The 18,654-nt window shown below is 40.1% G+C and overlaps 1 protein-coding gene and 1 long non-coding RNA gene across 2 annotated transcripts; one reads left to right on the plus strand and one right to left on the minus strand.

The window, feature by feature from the left end:
* The first annotated feature begins 603 nt into the window (after positions 1-603).
* wfdc1 (WAP four-disulfide core domain 1) lies at positions 604-15,890 on the plus strand. The gene is made up of 7 exons (XM_067589083.1): positions 604-1,135; positions 12,718-12,913; positions 13,010-13,093; positions 13,638-13,778; positions 14,208-14,258; positions 14,347-14,406; positions 14,491-15,890. The coding sequence occupies exons 1-6, from the start codon at positions 1,043-1,045 to the stop codon at positions 14,403-14,405; spliced, it is 624 nt and encodes a 207-aa protein (XP_067445184.1). The 5' UTR covers positions 604-1,042; the 3' UTR covers position 14,406; positions 14,491-15,890.
* LOC137182708 (uncharacterized) lies at positions 2,934-7,292 on the minus strand. Its single transcript, XR_010928364.1, has 3 exons — positions 7,041-7,292; positions 4,904-5,046; positions 2,934-4,414 (listed from the first exon to the last, which is right to left on the minus strand). It is a non-coding gene; the product is annotated as an uncharacterized lncRNA (long non-coding RNA).
* Positions 15,891-18,654: the final 2,764 nt, after the last annotated feature.

Raw genomic sequence — 18,654 nt, forward strand, 5'->3', positions numbered from 1 at the left:
CAGAAAGTGAGACCAGTGAAGCACATAAGATGGAGAGGGAGACAGAGAGGCCCCTTTCCCTGCAACACACCACATGCTTCATTCTTTATGGGTCAATGCTACAGAAACCTCACTGCATCTTCTTCAAGCATATAGCCTACAGACACAGGAGTGCACATGGACAGACGAACATTCATCAACATTCATCAACATTCAGGTGCATGCAAGTGCTCCCAGCAGCATTGTCATATAAATCAACCATATCCATCCTTAAGATAAATCAGGAATGTAAACATAGATGTTAGACATGTTAATAGTTATACCATATTGAACTCTAGGCTAGAAATCAGCAAGTATTTACAAACCCTATACTTAGCAAAGCCATTTATTTTCCCTCCTACAATACCACACACAAGCAAAATGTGAAGAAAGCCACAGAACATGAAATATGGCCCGACCGCAGAGTGACACAACTCTGTCAAATTCACATAAAGATCCCAAGATGTGCTGCGAGATGCAACAAGAGGGCAAGGGGGAGGTCTCACACACACTACTGCCCTCTCTAACGCCCTCCCCTCCCTCCTATCACCCCCTCCCCTCCTCTTCCCTCCTCTCTCCCAGAGACATGTGCGCACACTGTGCCAGCAGACAGTTTCAACTCTCAGCAACTGATGCAGAGACAGCTGCTGTTTCTCCCTTCCCCTCCTTTTGCTCCCCTAACTATTCTCTTTCGTTTCACCCCTACACTGCCTCCATTCATCCCCTCTCTACTTTCCCCTTCCTTCCCTCTACTCTGTCATTCTGCCCTGCACTTTTCCTCGGGCGGATATAAAGGCAGGTCCTGTTGGAGGGAGAGGGCTTGTGTAATCTCTGGCTGCACATGAGCACCAGAGAGTCATTGCTTCAGCTGGAAAGTCAACGCAATAGAGGACCTACAAACGCCTAGAGGACAAACTTTTGGAATAAGGAGAGGAAGAAGGAATACCTCTCAGACAGGAAGGGAGGAGAAGGAGGGAGACGCAGAAAGAGATTGGAGTTGGGGTGCAGGAGCTCTACACAGACCATGCCGGGCTCTCTGGTGCTGCTGCTCTCCCTGTTGGTGCTGTCCACAGGAAGTGATGCCAGAAGGATCAGGAAAAGAGGACTCAACCATAAGGTGGGGCTGCTAACCTCACCTTAAACTTTTGTATACGTGCGCATATGAAGGTGTGAATTCCTTCTTACTGTATGTCTGTTTTCAGATAATCCTTTAAAGTGAAAGTAGGTGAAAGCTCACATCGATACAGTACAATACCAGCTCTGTTACAGAGAGCTGGTTTCACACTGTGAGAGCAGATTTGAGGCTGAGGTGAGAGGTGGTCAAGTTGACCTGGAGACCTGGAGCTGACTTAAATCCGTAATGAAAAAAAAATACAGCAGTTTAAATTAACTAAGCACATTTACTCAAGTAATGCACTTAAAGGAATTGTTTGACTTTTTAAAAAATATATGCTTATTTGCTTTCTTGCAGAGAGTAATGCCTACCATACACTAGAAGACGTTGAAAATATTTTAGAAAACTAAAGTCTGGTACTCTCTCACATCTAAAGACAATGTGTCATAAGTTTTTACTTACAGACTATAAAATTTTGCAAAGACTGAGGATCTTGCAGGGTCACTATCTGCAATACTGCAACTAGATTCTACAACAAGATATTTCGTATCCTCCAAACAATGGAGCAGAAACAGAGGCAGCTTTTGGCTACATCTGCCCTTGTGTGTGCAGTGGTTTGTTCTGAAAAACCAGCCAAAAAGAAAGAGAGCTGCAGCAATTTCGGTCCACTTATTTTTCCTTCTTCACTCGTGGTACAAATGGGAGGACAAAGAGGCACTCTTGTTTACCCCACAACTCTACCAGTGTCTCCTCCTTTTCCACAGTCCAAGAGAACAAGAGACTTGTTCACGTTCTTGCGTCTCCCCGGAGTCCCCACCATGTTTACTATCTACCCAGTTTGCTGCTTCCTGTTTGGTGCAGAAGAGAGCGCACCTATTGGTTGTTGACAATGTTCACATCATTGACCTTCACTATTTCCATGAGCCGAGACTAAAAACATCCGATAATATTAAACATGTTTGATTTTTTCGGGACATCAAGATGTGAAAAAGATGGACCTAAGACAGTTCGGACTGACTTTTATGACAACCTTACACCAAACGATCGAGATGAGGGGAGCGCGCCACAACTCTAGCAAAACTCTCATGATTTTATTCCGACACTGGAAATTTGTCTGCAACAGTGAAATCGCTTGAAAAGTTGTTTGGTGTCAGGCCAGCATTAGATGAGGAAATCGATCCCACGGTACTGTTTCATCAACTCTCGGCAAGAAAGTGAATTGACAAGATATTTCAAACAAAACCTTTTTAAATGGATCGTTTAAAATATGATGCATTGTTGTAGGCCAGACCACACAATAAGTATCAAAAAAACGTATCTCACTAATAATAATACAAGACATAATACAGATTCTGAGTACTTTTTATACTTTTGTTCCTTTTTTGCTGATAATACACCTGTTCTTTTACACATGTAGAATTTTCATACTGTACATGACTTCCATATCTAATGTAGTAGAGTATTTTTATAAGGCAGTACTGCTATTTTTGCCTAAGTATAGGATCTTAAAACGTCTCCCACCACTGGACAAGAAACAGTTCAGACCCGGTAGCAGCCTGAGTGAAAGTTTAATGATAACACTTTGATTTTAAAGCATGAAAAATCTACATGGACAGGAAAGTCTTTCAGTTTTGTTGGGGAGCAGAGAGTGGAGTGTGCAACAGGTTGGAATAAGTCGCTGATTTTCAAGTTTCCATATGAGTAATTGAAGAGCACACTGGATGTACAACCTTTGTCCGTGTGTGTGTGCAGTGGATTATTAGGGCAGGAACTGAACTTGCAGACTGGGCCCCTGCTTGTTAACTCAGCTCAGTGTAACTGATTGATCATCTTTAACAAGGGCTCACTGTAGCGTGCTGCCTTCTCTTTTATTTTCTCCCTCTTGCTCTCTTTCCTCCACTCTGCAACCTCTCGTGCTTCAATGTTCTCACTTTCTGACTGGTTTATACCCTCATTGGCCCTTTTCGTTCTCCCCCTCTCTCATATGAAGTAGTTACCCTTTCACCCTCTTTCTGCCCTGCTTTCTGTTTCCCCTCGCCCGTTTACTTCTCTCAGTATACCACCCCCTGTTTTGCCTCTTTCGAATCTCTTTCTCTCTTCTCCTCCTGCTCTCAGGATGGGCCAAAAGCACTGACTTACTGGACTCTGCTTCAAAGCCGCTGTAATTGGAACATGCTGAGACGGCTGTGCAGATAGAGTTTGTCTCTTTCCCTCTGAACCTTTTCATCTCTGCATCTTTCAATCTTTCATTTTTTTTTTAACCACCTCCCCCACATGCACATATACACACACACCCTCAGCCTCATTCATAACACTGGGGCAGTGCAGTGCAGAAAGACAAATTATAGTCACTGAGTGTTTCACGTAGGCATCAGTCTATGAAATAGTGTGTCTTGAAAGGAAAAAATTGTAACAAACCCAAGGCCACCAGCATGCTCAGTACCTGTATGACAGTCCATCTTGTTCTTTGTTTGAGTATAGGTTTCACCAGCTTCCTTTATCTAAATACACACTGAATTCAAATTACTGTATTCAAAACCTCTAGATGAAGCCAATAAGACAGAAAGTCTCTACATAATAAAGAAAATGGGGACTGTCCTAATTTTTTAATTAGCAACTGAGTGGATCTGTTACCTTAACTAAAACCCAAAAAGCTCAACTTAATTACACAGTACAATAGACATGAAAGTGACTGTGTTTATGCTATTTTCCTTTTCTTGATATTTGCTTTGTATGCTAGAGAATGAAAACAGCAAAAATAACAACAATCTCTAGCTGAAGCTAGCTGAGCATGTAATTCTCAAAGCCAAAATATGGTTTGAAAGACGAAGAAATGAAGAATAAACACACTGAAACTGACAGAAACTGAAATAAATGTCAGCTCATGAGGCCCTTTTCATTCCTTCTTAATCTAATGTGCTTTACATTAATTCACTTTACCCACTTGGAATACATATACCTTACAATGCATGTAAAGACTGGATCTGCATGGAAGTCATGTCCCTGTTTCAGAAATGAATATAACCTGACAGCTTACAAAATACAAAGGTTTTAAACAGTTTAAAATATAAAAGCAGGGGCAGGCTGGGCCTTAACTCCCTTTATCTGACCTGTATGTAAAGCTCTTACCAGAAAGGTGTCTGTTTGACCTCTGGTTCAGATGTTCTGACTCACTGGAGTCATGTCCATCCTCTCTTATCTAGACCTCCTTCTGCCACATGGTTCAAAGGTCAACAGTAGCACTTTCTTAATTTCCTCTCTGTGTTTGACAGGAAGAAATGCCTGTGAAAAACAGGCATTAGAGGAAAGCTTACAATCAAGGGAAACATGTTTCCTAGATAGGTGGAAAGAGAAAAGGTACAGGACAGAAATGGTAATAATAGAGGTCTTAAGTTGAGTATTTTTGGCAGCTTGTTGATTATAATACAAACAATTAAAGATCGATTAACTCAACCCACAATATTCAGGAACAGCAAAGGCAATCTCCAAAATACTAATTAGGCTACATTTTACAGGAACTATCTTGATTATAATGCATTTTTGACATTACCATGTGATTTATGGAAATGTTTCATACTTTAAAGGTATACTATGCAGAATTTGTCAGTTGGTGTTTGTAAACATAGTATCCAAAGTTAGCCCCTCCTCCTGAGCAAAGTGAGAGAGAGAGAGCGGTGGTCGAGTGAGCTAGACAGTGAATGAATGCTGGCAAGAACATTTTTCTGATTGTTTCACGGTTACGTTCCAAAGCACAAATAAACACACCCACACCTCCGAACAACCCTGCAGGAAGGTGCCGCATTGCCAGGTTTTGTGTGAATGCAGAGCTTCATCCAGTCCGCTGTGGCCTCTCTGCTCTGCGTGGGTGTATCTCAGCCTCGCCCTCGGCCAAGCAGACACACAGACCTGCAGCTCTTTGAACATCCATGACACAGAGACAGAGAGCAGAGTGGAGCAGAGGAGAGAGACAGAGACAGTGATGTAACCTGGTCGCTACGCCACAAGTCTCGACCTCACACCTCACACACCCTCTGCCCAAAGGCTGGCGCCCAGAAGCGTCCCGAACACAGCAAAATAATAAGAAAATACAGGCAGAGAGCAGAGTCTCTGCAGATAAATACACCACTACACACTTCTAGTGGGTCATAAGTGATGATTGAGAGGGATTATTTTTGTATGAGTCTATACACTGTTTTTTAGGAAAATCCTGCATAGTATGCCTTTACGTTTCAGTCTGTGTTTGAAAGTCAAAAGAACATATTAAAAACACAGGGTTTCACCCAACAACAGCAACACATAAATCTTATGTGTTGCTTGCGCCTCAAGCACCTCACACACACACATAGATTATTTAGTCTCATCCAGCCACAACAACCAGGCTCAGGTGCCTGCCTGAGCATGTCGATGTGCATGAAGAGAGAGAGAGAGGCTACTATCATAAATCTTTACAGTTTCATTTATTTGATGTGGTATGGATAGCATCCTGCCAGCACCTGGTATTAAGACAGGGGCCTTGCAGATGCTCAGAAACACGTGTACTTCCTGTTCTTGGTCTGGCCAGCTGTTTGACTTGGCCTGGGGCCGCTACGTACAACAAAACAGATCCACTGAGGGAAATTCATAGCTTTTAAGGAAGTGATACTTATTAAAGATAAGATACGATTACTATGTACTGCAATGGCCACTAATACTTTTTGGTAAGTTCAAATCATGAATTGAATACAGCAATTAGAGTGCAATGATTGACAATCAGCCTGTATTCAATTTAATTACAAATTTTCACACAAATTCAGATTTTTACTTTTTACAGTACTAAAGTCTGTTTGAGATGATGTGGCTTGACAACAGAATCAGAATGTGTATAATGTGCCTATATGTGACCGCTGAACACGAGACATGCGTTTCAGTTTATGACCTTTATCAGTAAAAGTTGACAAATCCTGAGAATGCACAGCAATGCAAATGGTGAGAACTGGCTGTATATGACTGCAAGTAATTAACTACAGATAAAATGAACGCAACACATAAACTAAGTAGTAATACAATATAAATACTGCATATCACACACAAATGTTTGCAATTACTCATGCAGACACAAATTTAAAGATATAATATATAATTATTCCACATTAAAATGTCTAAAAACAACTACACCTATGATATAGCCTATATATTGTTGAGTTGTGTACTTATATTATCCCAAATGTTTCCAACAATTTTCAAACCCAGAGAAATCTGTAATTTTAATCAAAATAATGGACCGTTTCATATGGTTGCATGTTTATGGCCTCATACCTCCTCTACCAAAGAGTATAGTGCACCAGGTGCATATAGCGGTGCTGTGTTTGTGTCTACCAAAGAGTAACTTACACACATACAAGATATTACATTGGCGTTGTGGTTGTTTGACAGAAACTGTTCTAAATTGACTTTCACTCGGTTTTAAGCCACATTTTCGTTATAAATTTTGGTCGTTTTTAACTATATCTTTTAGCCGGATGAAGGATTTTAGTGATTGGACGTCTGGATCTTAAGTTATCAGAGAAATAAACTGGGCAAACGTTTCCTCGGCAGCACCTCGGCTAACAGCTCCCCACAGGAAGTCCGGTGCTCGCCGAATGTCGTCGAAGAAACATTGATTTTTTACGTTAAACAACTTTATTCAGTATTTTCAATGATTTTAATCTGCATGTACGTTTGTTTTGTAGCGGAGGAGACCTCTGCGGATAATTCGACTCTCGGTAGAAACCTGTCGAACGTCTGGAACTTAAGTTATAAGAGAAATAAACCGAACAAGTGTTAGCAACAGCTTAGCTAATAGCCCGTACCGGACGTCCGGTGTTCGCTGAACATCGTCGGAGAAACATTGATTTTTTCTAGGTGAAACTGCTATATTTAGTGTTTTTACCTGTAATCACCGGGTCCGTTTGTTTTGGAGAGGAGGAGACCTCTGCAGGTAATTTTGCTCCTGGTAAAAACATCCTGAACGATGAACACTGGAGTAATCCCATCCCGATGAAGCTGGTTGTTAACAATGAAGACAACAACTCCCATGATCCCTTGCTACTTCACACCGTCATCACACTCTGTCTTTTGTTATTGTTTTGATTGAGAAACCCCTAGTGGCTGAAATTACATATTGTGCGTTTAAATACCAAATTAAATATCAATTTTTATTTTATTTATATAGCGCCATATCACAACAAAAGTCATCTCAAAGCACATAATGATTTAAGTCAATATAATGGATTTAAGTCAAATAAGCATGTGTATGGCAATCTGTCATCTATTATTCTCATTGGCAGGTTGCACTGTTTCATACTAACAGGAGAAGACCAGAGTCATTGGAATTTGTTTTCAGTACAGCATGGTACCAAGACTCAGGTCGCAGTTCAGCAACGTTATAGAGACAGACATCAATTTACAGTATACAGTACCAGTCAAAAGTTTGGACTTTCCCATTCCCTTGAATGAGAACATGTGTCAAAACTTTTGAATGGTACTGTATATATCACATGAATAATAATACAGATAAATGCAGAGGAATGTCAGCTATTATTTTGTATTAGTTTTTGTATCTTTTGAAATATATGTACACACACACACACACACACACACACACACACACACACATATATATATATATATATATATATATATATATTATAGAACTATTTTAACTATATTTTTTTGGCAGAATAGCTTCCTGTTAAGATTTTTGCAATCAGTAGTTTTGCTTTGTGAGCTGGTGTACGTGAATCTAAGCAGGGCTAATCCCAATCAGATGATGTGAGCCTGCTGGTCAGAGGCACATTACCAGATTTACACCAGAGCAGATAGCTTCTCAGTTTAGCCTTCACGTACCATGCAGATACACACACGCACACATTAACCTCAAAGAAAAAGTCACCTCAACATCAACTGCTGCTTTTTCACTTTTTCACCTGATGCCTGTGGTGTTCTAGACATTCCTTTTTTGGCAGTAGAGAGGCTTTCCATGTTACACCATCTTCAACAACAGGAAGGATTGCAAATTTAGTCTGTGTTGCCACAGACATGTCTGCATATCACATGACAATTTGTGGTTGCTACACTTCAAACAGAAAATAGATGTATAACAAAAAAATGAGTTGAGGGGGACCTCTATCATGGCCATAACTGCTACCTCAGGCTATTCAAACTGTTTTTCCAATACTCATTAGCTGCATTTACAGTTGGTCAACCTCTGCCCTGTTATGTAAACCATACCTCATATGGGTTCAGTCTGTTCGTCTGCATCTCAAGGTTAGAACAACACCACTCTGCCACTGTGTCATTTCAAGGACTGCCATTCCCCAGCTGTGCACCTACCTGTTTGTCTGTCAGCACGTCTTACGATCTTTCGTTCAAACTCTCATCTCTGACTGATTTACAGGCTGTTTGCCTTACAGTTTGTCTTTTTCCATGTGTCTGACTATCTGTCTGTCAAACTGACTGCTGGTACAGAGACAGGAAATGAGTCCTGACAACCCAAAAGCCAACCAGATGTGTGCTGTGGGCTTCTTCATTTAATAGACATGGGAGATCTAGTGGATTTGAGTTGACACTCCTGTGAAAGAAAATTTTTTTTTCTTGTTTATGCTTTACATGCGTACAACCTTGATCCTGACTCTGCTATACTATGTGTGTATACATCTGAGATTGGGTGTGTTTTGGGGCCTGTGTGTGTGTGTGTGTGTGTGTGTCTGTGTCTGTGTCTGTGTGTCTGTGTGTATGTATCTTTGCAAAAAGGAAACAGAAAATCTCAGTATCTGTCTGAATGGCCTGATCTCAGTTTAGTTATGGAGCCAGACGGGGTCTCTGGTGGCTTCTCCCCACAAACTCCCCATGAACCAAAAGGGAAAAAGGGACCGAAAGAGAAAAAGAGCAGTTGAGCAGTCAGCTATCATGCCATTGCTTTTCAACACCAAAAAGAGAGGAAGAAAGGGAGGGGGAGAGAGCAGAAAAACTCAAGGAGATGGCAAAGAACAGGGAGGAAGAGAGATAGTGAGTGTTACAGACAGAAAAAGACAGACAGGCAGACAGAGAGAGGGAAAACATGCCCACAGATAGACATGAACATCACACGCGGGCCCGCTGGCATTGTCTCTACGGGAGAGCAGCAAGGCAGACACGAGTGTAAATAAACAATGTGGAACATTAGAGAGATGTGTGCAGGATTGTGTGATAGAGCTCAGGATGTAGAGCATGGCGGCCCTTCTGGCACACAGAGACGTGAAGGCAGAGGAGTAAATACAAGGGGAGGCCTGAGAGCAAAGCAGTTAGCAGCTGAATGAGGAAAATTATAGTTTGTGTAGATCAGTATAAAAGAAAATCAAATTCATGTTAGAAAGAGCATCTGCCAGTCTCAAGGATCGACACATTCACCTGTAGCGCGCACAAACACTTACACGCAGTCACATAAACAGGAAGGAAACACTTGACCTTTTGTAGGAGACGTTTGGAGGAGGAGACAGATCGGATATGAGATAAGGAGAGACGGCAACAGTCATTATGTCATTATCCAATCACATCAGACTTTGTAGTGCCCATTCATAGATCTAATTGTACCAGACTGGTACGTTGTGAACGTACTGTGGCTCCACCCTGTCCTCGTACCTCGAGAGCATCTAGCTGGAGTAACTGCAAAAATGACTTTTTCAACAAAACCCTTTTGTTAAATTTTACAAAATAACCCCAAACTTCTCAAATGCATCAGTGTTTTATTCTGTCGTAATGTAGCTCAGCTGTACAAGATATTTGCCTAAATGAAATTAGAATTAGCACAATTGTTATTTAAAGGTGCAATATTTTATATTAACAATGGTTAAAATTACTACGTGTAATATGAAAGGTGTCACCCATGGTGATGAGCCCACATAGAATTATCACCAATGCAATACAGTTCCCCTCAGCTTCACTGATGGTTTTAGACTCTTTCAGTTCATTATTTTGGTTTTATTTATTTGGTTGAGTCGGACTGCACTCATTAACCTCATTTCCATGTGCAGCATGTACTTGTCTTCAGTGAAAAGGCTCTGATAAATCCCCTGCCCAGAACCAAACAGCAGACAAAGTTAGCGACTTGCTGGTGAACATAATGTAGCATTTAGCCGCTAAAGAGCCAGATATTTCCCTCAGGAGCTGGGGGAGACCAGACCAAAGTTATAAAGAGTCAATTTAACAGAAAAATAACTCCAAGTGAATACTAGTGTTAGTCTTTGTCTACTGGATTTTTAAAAAAGTAACTGTATGTTAACATGTCCATCATGGCAACATCATGTCAGTGTTTTAATTACAGCTTGTTCCGCTGCTCCCAAGTGTCAAAAAATAATAATTGCTGCTTTAAATCAGTAGTCAGCAACATATTTTGGTCGATACCCAAAAAGTATTGACATTTTTCCCCAGCCTTACGAGTGTAAAAATGTGAAATGATAATAATCTGTTCTCTTAACACAAATCCAGACCCTAAACTCTCATTTCAAAGCTTAACTTTGACTATTACAGTAATTTGCAGGATCTCAAAGTAACTTTTACAAGCTCTGACTGCAGAGCCACACATTGTTCCCTCCAACCCTCCATGGTGTGAATGCAACCCCCGCGCACCCACCCCCCAAATAACCATCCACCCACTAATCTCACTGCTGCCAGAACGAATTAATGTGTGTTTAAAGTGAACACACATACAGAGTGTGTGATACCACCGTCAGCGCCAAACATTTGCTTTCGTTTTTCCGGTTGGTTTGTAAGAGTGTTCAGTCAGCCTGCCAAATAAACAGCACAGTTTTAATGATTGTGTGCAACCCACAAGCTGATTATCTAATTACTAATCTAGTCTAGGAAAAAAAGCCCCCATTTCTTTCTCTATATCTCCATCTCTCTCACTGGAGACTGGAAAGTCAGAGAAATCCATCCACACAACTGACAAATTTAACAGATGTGCAGTTGTGCTCAGTGACACAGCATGTGTTCTCAGCCTTGTGACAAACAACTTTGTATAAATAAAATCGGAGCCACAACCATTATGACTGTATAACAAAGGATTTATGATCATGAAAGCAGGCCAGAAAATGATGACAAGCATTCTCTCTTCCACAGGAGGGAAAAGACATTGAACTTCACTAAAGTAAATGTTGTTACCAGTTAAGAAATGAACCTTGAGGCACACCTGGATTAGATAACTAACCAGCTAAATCTCTTCTTTGGTGTAGAAGTTCAAACAGTTCATAGTAAATCACCTTCATAGCATCCCAGCAAGGTCTTACAATTAAAATATCCTTAAGTTGTTCCTCTTGTTATGTTATTGGGGCTGTAGATGTGCTGTCAGACCAGTAAGTAAACAGCACAGTTTTGCTCATTTGTAGCAGTAAGAAGAAAGACGTGGTATGAAGTGGAAACTTGAGCACACTGTAGCTTGTTATACAAAAGCAAATACAGTGTATGAGAAAATATGAGAGTTAATGTTTAGTCAAGAGCAGCTGTGCTTCTTGGGATTTTGTTCCCATGTGTACATAACCCTGAACAATGAATAGCTGCTTATACTGTGGCATAACATTTGTGATACTCGATATCAGCAGTGTAAAAGAGAATAAAAAGTCCCCTCATACACTCCTGTCCAAAACAATGACAAGGAATCGATACAGAGCTGCAGCTTGTTAAAACTATATAATCACAGAGACAATAGCTGTGATAAAGATTCCTTTATGTTGGCTTCTGCCAAGCATGCAAGAGCATATCTTCTCAGCACCAGTGGAAAAGTTTGTGCATTGCTGATTGCATGTGTGCATGTACTGTAGGCCTTCACTTTATGTTGCCAAAGCTGCCAAAGTGTGTAAAGTGTGTTGTTGCTTGGCTCAGGATCCTGTGGCCTACTTTCTCCCTCTCAGACTCACCAGGGAAGTGTTTGTTCCCACAGTGAATCACCTTCCCAATCCAGGTCAAGACGTTTGCAGGCAGGCATGCATACTAAAGCCAAATCTTCAGTGTCTCTGCCACAGCTCCGCTATGCTGACAAGTGATCTCTCAGATCCTTTGCTGCCCTCTAGTGGTTAGTACAATCTTAAATTGGAAGTTTAGTTTCCCATCCAATATCTTTCATGAACATCTTTCATCAGGTGTAAGAAAGTAGAAGCATGTTTGTTTGTTTTTTACATAAACATCTACCCTGTGTCTAACATACATCATGCATCTATGACATCATCAACTCAGAAAAATAGTATTAACTGCCCAGAATCAGATTTTAAAGAGGAACATATAAGAAGAAGATTTGTTTCAATGACTCAGGGGAAGCATTAAGCTATATGAGACAAGAAATTCAACTATTTAACTTTTTCTTGACTTCGCCTTAGCTTTACAACTCTACATAATCATTCACTTTATTTATAGTTGTTTATTCATTTTCTTACCCACTTATTCCATTTCACCATGGCTGGAGCTTGTGGGAGCTTTTAAGAAACCACAGAACCACTGGTGGAGTATTTAACAGTCACCCAGGACAGAAACAAACCATATCCACATCGTTGATCTCATTCATACCTTGGACATTTGTCTCTTTTTCTGTTTCTCAGGACTATGAGTATCTCAACCACCCCCAGTCCACACAGCACCAGAAGAATGACCGGTGTCCACCGCCACCCCAGATGCTGCCAGAGAGAGCATGCGAGGTGCCGGGCTGCCGCTCAGACTCAGAGTGTGAGCGCCATAAACGCTGCTGTTACAACGGCTGCATCTATGCCTGCCTGGAGTCTGTTCAGCCACCACCAGGTCAGCAGAACCAACAAGCCTCACGGAGCAGTGTTTGCTCGCTAAAATTGACAAGATGCATTAACAGTTTGGTGTGTGTGTGTGTGTTCTGAGCAGTGCTGGACTGGCTGGTGCAGCCCAAGCCCCGGTGGTTGGGGGGTAACGGCTGGCTGTTAGACGGCCCTGAAGAGGTTCTGCAGGGTGAGTACACACAACTGACCTGTCGCCAAGGTCAGGGTAACCACTAGTAACTCCAGATAGTCAGTTTACAAGACTTATAAAATCCTAAATTGCTGAAATTCACAGTCTGAAATCATCTAAAATTATGAGGAAATCATGTCACGGCATTTTAGTCTCAAATGAGCCTTTACAACTACACACTTTAATGTGACCAGAACAGTTTTGATTCAGCACATTTAAGAATAATTTAATTGTGCTTACTGTGTGCTTTTCTGGGTCTGTTAATGGTGTTCTTGAACTCTTTGTTTATTCCATAAAATGTTAGAAACCGTGAAAAAATGTTGATCACTGTTGCCCAAAGCCCAAGGTGACGTACTCAGATGTCTTCTTTTGTCCTGACCAACAGTCCATAACAAAAAGATATTCAGTTTGCTATCACAGTAAACTAATAAACTACAATATATTCACATTTGGGAATTTGGACACTTTTTTCTCGTTTTGCTCGTTAATGTGTATTTCATGTATGTTTGCGCCTCTTATACACAGTATGTATTCTGCCCACTAGCTGAGGCCTGCAGTACAACTGAGGACGGAGACGAGCCACTCCACTGTCCTACAGGCTACGAGTGCCACATCATCAACCCCGGAAATCCTGCCGCTGGCATCCCTAACCGGGGACAGTGTATCAAGCAGCGTGGCAACTCTGGTACGGCTAGCTGAGCCATTAGCTATGTGATTGTGATGTGGCTTTGAAACACATATCTCCTGCCTTACTTTAAATTTTTTACCACTAATCTCTTGCTTATCTGATGTAATGGAACTGCATGTGGGCTGTGCCAGTAGCCAGTCTTGAGTCTGGCCTGGTATCTCTTGGCAGATTACATGCAGCCAAGTGCCAAGTTCTCCTATTAAATAGATCTAAAAATATACAAATTGGGCTGACCTGGCAACAGTAGACTGCCACAAGATGTGTTTGAGATCTGTGGAGAAAGCTGTTGGCATAAATATCAAACTAATGATTTAATCAAAAGAACATAAGGTTTTAAGTTTCTGTAGCTCTTCATTGTTATTTAAGCAAGGATTCAAAATGTCATTAGTTCATTTTGTTTTTCCACTGTGGTCATTTATTTTACAGATGGACGTGGGCTGAGGCACAAATACTTTAAGGACTACAAGGACTACTTAGGTAAGTGAGGTAATTTGGACTTGAAAACCTGCACTATTACTGAACCAGAAACAATCTGTTTGACCTGATGATGGCCTTTTCCTGACAGGTACCAGCACGAACAATGCCGTAGGCTATGAAAAACATCATCACAAGCACCTGGGATGAAGTACGTTTTCAGCCACATTGAACTTCTTCATATGTATCTCCCTTCAGACAAAGCCTTATATTTTTTTGTTATATGTACTCTCAGATGAACCTGACCTCAGCCTCAGCTACGACCATAACACAACCTCAGACATCAGCCCAGTCCTGTTCGATCTGCGCTCATCACACCTGAACCAGAGTCAGATCTGACCTTTTTACTAGACCTACAGCTTCTACCTCCTCTTTGCAAAGCTCCTGTCTTCTTCTGGCCTCTCCTCAGTCGCAAAGTCCTTTTGGGAGACAAGTCTACAGTACACAGCCAAAGAAAAAAGTGTTGTTTTTTTTGTCTCTTTGTCTGATATCTGTGAAAGGATGGAGCAGTGGGGGTTTATAGTGAAGCAGAGGAAGAGAGAGCAGGGCGCACACCAAAGCTTTTTTTTTTTATCAGATGTGTCTTTACAACCCTCTCCCTCCCCACCAGTCTTTCTTATTCTCACACACAAATCACAAAAGGCTGGTCAGCAGAGAAAACCAAAACCATGTGGCCTTGTATCATTCTCTCTCTTGTTCTCAGAAAGACACAGCTCACATTTCCTGTTCTGAAATCTGGAAAGTTTTATAGACAAATAGGAAAAAGTGCAGCTGTGGTGGTTGCATCTTTGAATCAAATCCAAATGTGAGTTAATATTCTGACTAATAACTCTAATTATAATAATAAATGCCATATGAGTGTGTGGATTGTGTCAGTTTTGGAAAATTTGGAACAGATGCGGGTTAGTTTCAGCCAAGAGATGCTGATATATAACATCACTGCTATAAGAAGTAAGTGAAATAAGATAACATAGTTGATTTGGTGAGAAATAGGAATAGTCCACCTGTGAAGGAGGAAACTTTTAACAACTTTCAACAAACACCTTTAAATAAGCCTACAAAGGGACGAGTGTTTGATACTGAAAAGATAAAGATAGATTTCGGGAGGAGTATCAATTTAAACATAAAGTCTGTATCAGTAGATGATATATTTGGTTTCATTAAAAACTGACTGAAATAAACCTACTGCGGTGATGATTTTTAATGAAAGAAGTCATATAACAAATATCTACCAATGCAGTATGATTATTCAAGCGTTTCAAAATTTTAAATTTGCTTTTCAAATTGGATATTGAAGGTGTGTATAAATTGTGTGTGATAAATTTGGCTTATCTGATGAAAATATAATCCAGTTTGTCAATTAAACTATCACACTCTCATCACACAACGCGGTACAGACATGATCATAGAAAGGGCTTTTGGACAGAGCAGATGTTTAAAACTGGTCTGAAGATCTTCTGTGTTATTCTGAAACTTAACTTGCTTCATTCGACTATCCAACTTTGGTTAACTGGCCAAAATACTTGCATGTGTCAGCGTCTCTCATATCAATTCAAATGGTGCTCAGTTTCATTGCTGCCTATAATAACAGAAGAATAAGCTGGTCTGCAATACAAAGACACACAATAAGCTGAAGGTGTGAATCAAAAAGTTGTAACCATTATCTGTGTGCAGAACTAAAGTGATGTCTGAATGTTGCTCTGACTGGTGCTGTAATGCTGCCTTGTTTATTCTTAATAAACTATACATTGTTGAAATCTTTCTTGAGTTGTCAAAATTAGTTAAGATTCAGGACAAAGTTGATGTGTTACAAGTGATTATAAAATAAGAGGCAAGCTGCTTTGTCATAGTTCTTAAGCAGAAGATTTAATCATAACAAACATTATCTGAATACAGTATTTGGTTTCTCATATCAGTAGCTCCTAAAGGTCAGCAGACATCAAGGGGCATTTTTGGCAGTTTCAAGATACCCCCAGCAAATGAGGAATTACTTAATTTCACTATTATTTTACTGCCTATGGAAATTATTTACATTCCTTAAGACAAAACATATGCAGGTCCAATTAATGATGTGAAGTGACTGTGCAGTGTCTTCTTCCAGGACAGAGATGCTACTAAATAAATAAATGAACTCCTGTGGGAAGGAAAATTCCACATGCAGTTCCACAGGAAAATAAACATATACTGTTTTTTGTTTTCTAACACCAAGTTCAACACATGTAGACAAACCCCCTACTTACTATACAAAAGAACAGAGAGAGAGCCAGCTCATGTTTACACAATTCATTGCATACAATAGGACAATCCATCATATAAGGCCTTATCACACACAGTCTCAAGATTTATTGGTAACATAAGAACATATACAATATAACTCAAGTTCACATGAACATCGTTTTCTCAATCCACCGGACTCAGTCAAATAAGTTCAAAAATCACAAAATTTCAGCATCAGGAGCATCACACCTGCACTTCACAGAGTACAGACAGGAGGCCTGTTAGATGAGTTGTGTTCAGTCCCACCTGCAGGAAGAGAGAATGGGTGATACATAGTTCACATTAGGGGCAAAATTAAGTGGCAGACCTGATGCTAATGAGCCAATCATTAAAAAAACTGGTGTCTGCACTTATAAAGTTTTTGACAAAGAGAGTTGGGGAGTTGTTCATTTCTATGGAATATTCCTATATTTAAATTTATGATACAAAAGTCCAAAATGTTTAGGAATATCTGTCCACAGCACACACTCCCTATACTGGACAAGGACCAACTATTCTGGTTGAGATGATACTGAAATGAAATTTGGAAAATTATCAGAGATATATTATTACAGAACAATAGATAAACAAAAGGTTTAGGCTACGTGTCAGTGAATACTGTTCTTTATTTGTTTATTTCAAGATTGTGAGGCCTACACCAATTTAATAATGTAATACTATGAACTGAATAATATCAGAAGAATATTTCAGTCAAAATTCAGAATGTTTCATTCACAGTGATGTTTTATTTGGTTTCTACTGTACAGGGTGAAAGCTTGCAGTAGACTGTATTCATTTGATGGAGACTGAATCTGTGTCTATGCTAGGAAACAGGTGTTTGTTTTTAGTACAGTAATATCCTTTGAGTAATTAGGAGAGCTTTGTTCAGACTTTTGGGGATAAAGCTGAATTTTATTTCACAATGCAGAGACAAATCCTTCATAAAATATTCATGTTGTATCCATTACATGTGTTAACTGAGTGCTTTCCTGTCTCGTCCGCAGCTCTTTAGCCACAAATCACAAACAGACTGAAACAGCTGAAACAAATCTTTTTTGTTTTAATCTTTTTTTATAGGGGCATACCACTGATTATATACAGGAAGTTCAGTTTACACATCATGAGGAGTATTTCTCAGTCTGCAAAACATTTTCTGTTGCTCTGGACACTTGCCAAAGTTTATAAAAACATAACTCTAACCCTCTGCTTGAGCTTGAGACTTACCTTTAACAGCCTATGACCAATAAGTCCGGATATTTCAGTATCTGCTGTTTCAAATTTAACCAACTACAATTTATTAATCTGTTTCTTTTTAGTCTCCCTACTTTATTATCTACTTTACTTTAGGTGCACCTGTAACTTCTTCAGTAGGCCCATTTGGCCTATAAACCATCTTCTCTCACATATTTTCAATTGGCAATGTAACATTTTACAAAATTACTTGTATTTGTATTCGAATAAAATTGGAGAGAGGCTTTAAAATCCTGTTTGTGTTTTTGTTTTTAATACACTTTTAAATTTAGAAAATTAAAGTGTTACAATAAGTGTTCATGAATAAACTACCTTATAAAGGAGGTCCACACACGGGGTCTCAAACTGGAGTGTCCCAGGTCATAGACAACTGTGCTGACAACTGAGCTAAATTTTCACTCATCACCTCATTGCAGACAGACCTCTACCTATTAATACCCCCATAACACAGAGACAGCACACCGTGTAACGTGTAGGGAAGAACTTTAAAGGCGATTCTTGCTTTGCACTTTTTATTTATTGCCTATCTTTGACAATCTAACTTTGTGGAAAGGAGAAGGAGAACAACAGGTTATGGAGAGTCGAGACCTTGAGAGCACTTTGCGTGTGTCAGTAGCTCAGCTTTATCTCTGGGGAACACCAACAACTCCGGGAATGATGCCTGCGTCATGTAGCAGGTGGATGTGACTCCCTTTGTTGAGACCTGCTGATAGACTAACACTGGAGCAGAGGACAGAGACTGAGATAGCGATGTAACCGACCTGCGTGCTCGTATTTCCCCAAAACAAATCATTTTTAAAATATTTATAGGAAACAAATTTAAAAGCAGTCTTAAAACATTGCTTTTCTCTCAGGCTTTTGGTAGTTAGTGTGTGTGTATGTGTGAGTGTGC

Source organism: Thunnus thynnus, chromosome 5, assembly GCF_963924715.1.
Source record: "Thunnus thynnus chromosome 5, fThuThy2.1, whole genome shotgun sequence".
NCBI classification, from domain to species: Eukaryota; Metazoa; Chordata; class Actinopteri; order Scombriformes; family Scombridae; genus Thunnus; species Thunnus thynnus.

Excerpts from the sequence above, each read along its gene's own strand:
- wfdc1 (XM_067589083.1), top strand. The coding sequence starts at position 1,043 with ATGCCGGGCTCTCTGGTGCTGCTGCTCTCCCTGTTGGTGCTGTCCACA. Across the intron at positions 13,094-13,637 it reads CCCTGAAGAGGTTCTGCAGG|CTGAGGCCTGCAGTACAACT; the intron begins GTGAGTACACAC and ends TCTGCCCACTAG. Across the intron at positions 14,259-14,346 it reads GGACTACAAGGACTACTTAG|GTACCAGCACGAACAATGCC; the intron begins GTAAGTGAGGTA and ends TTTTCCTGACAG.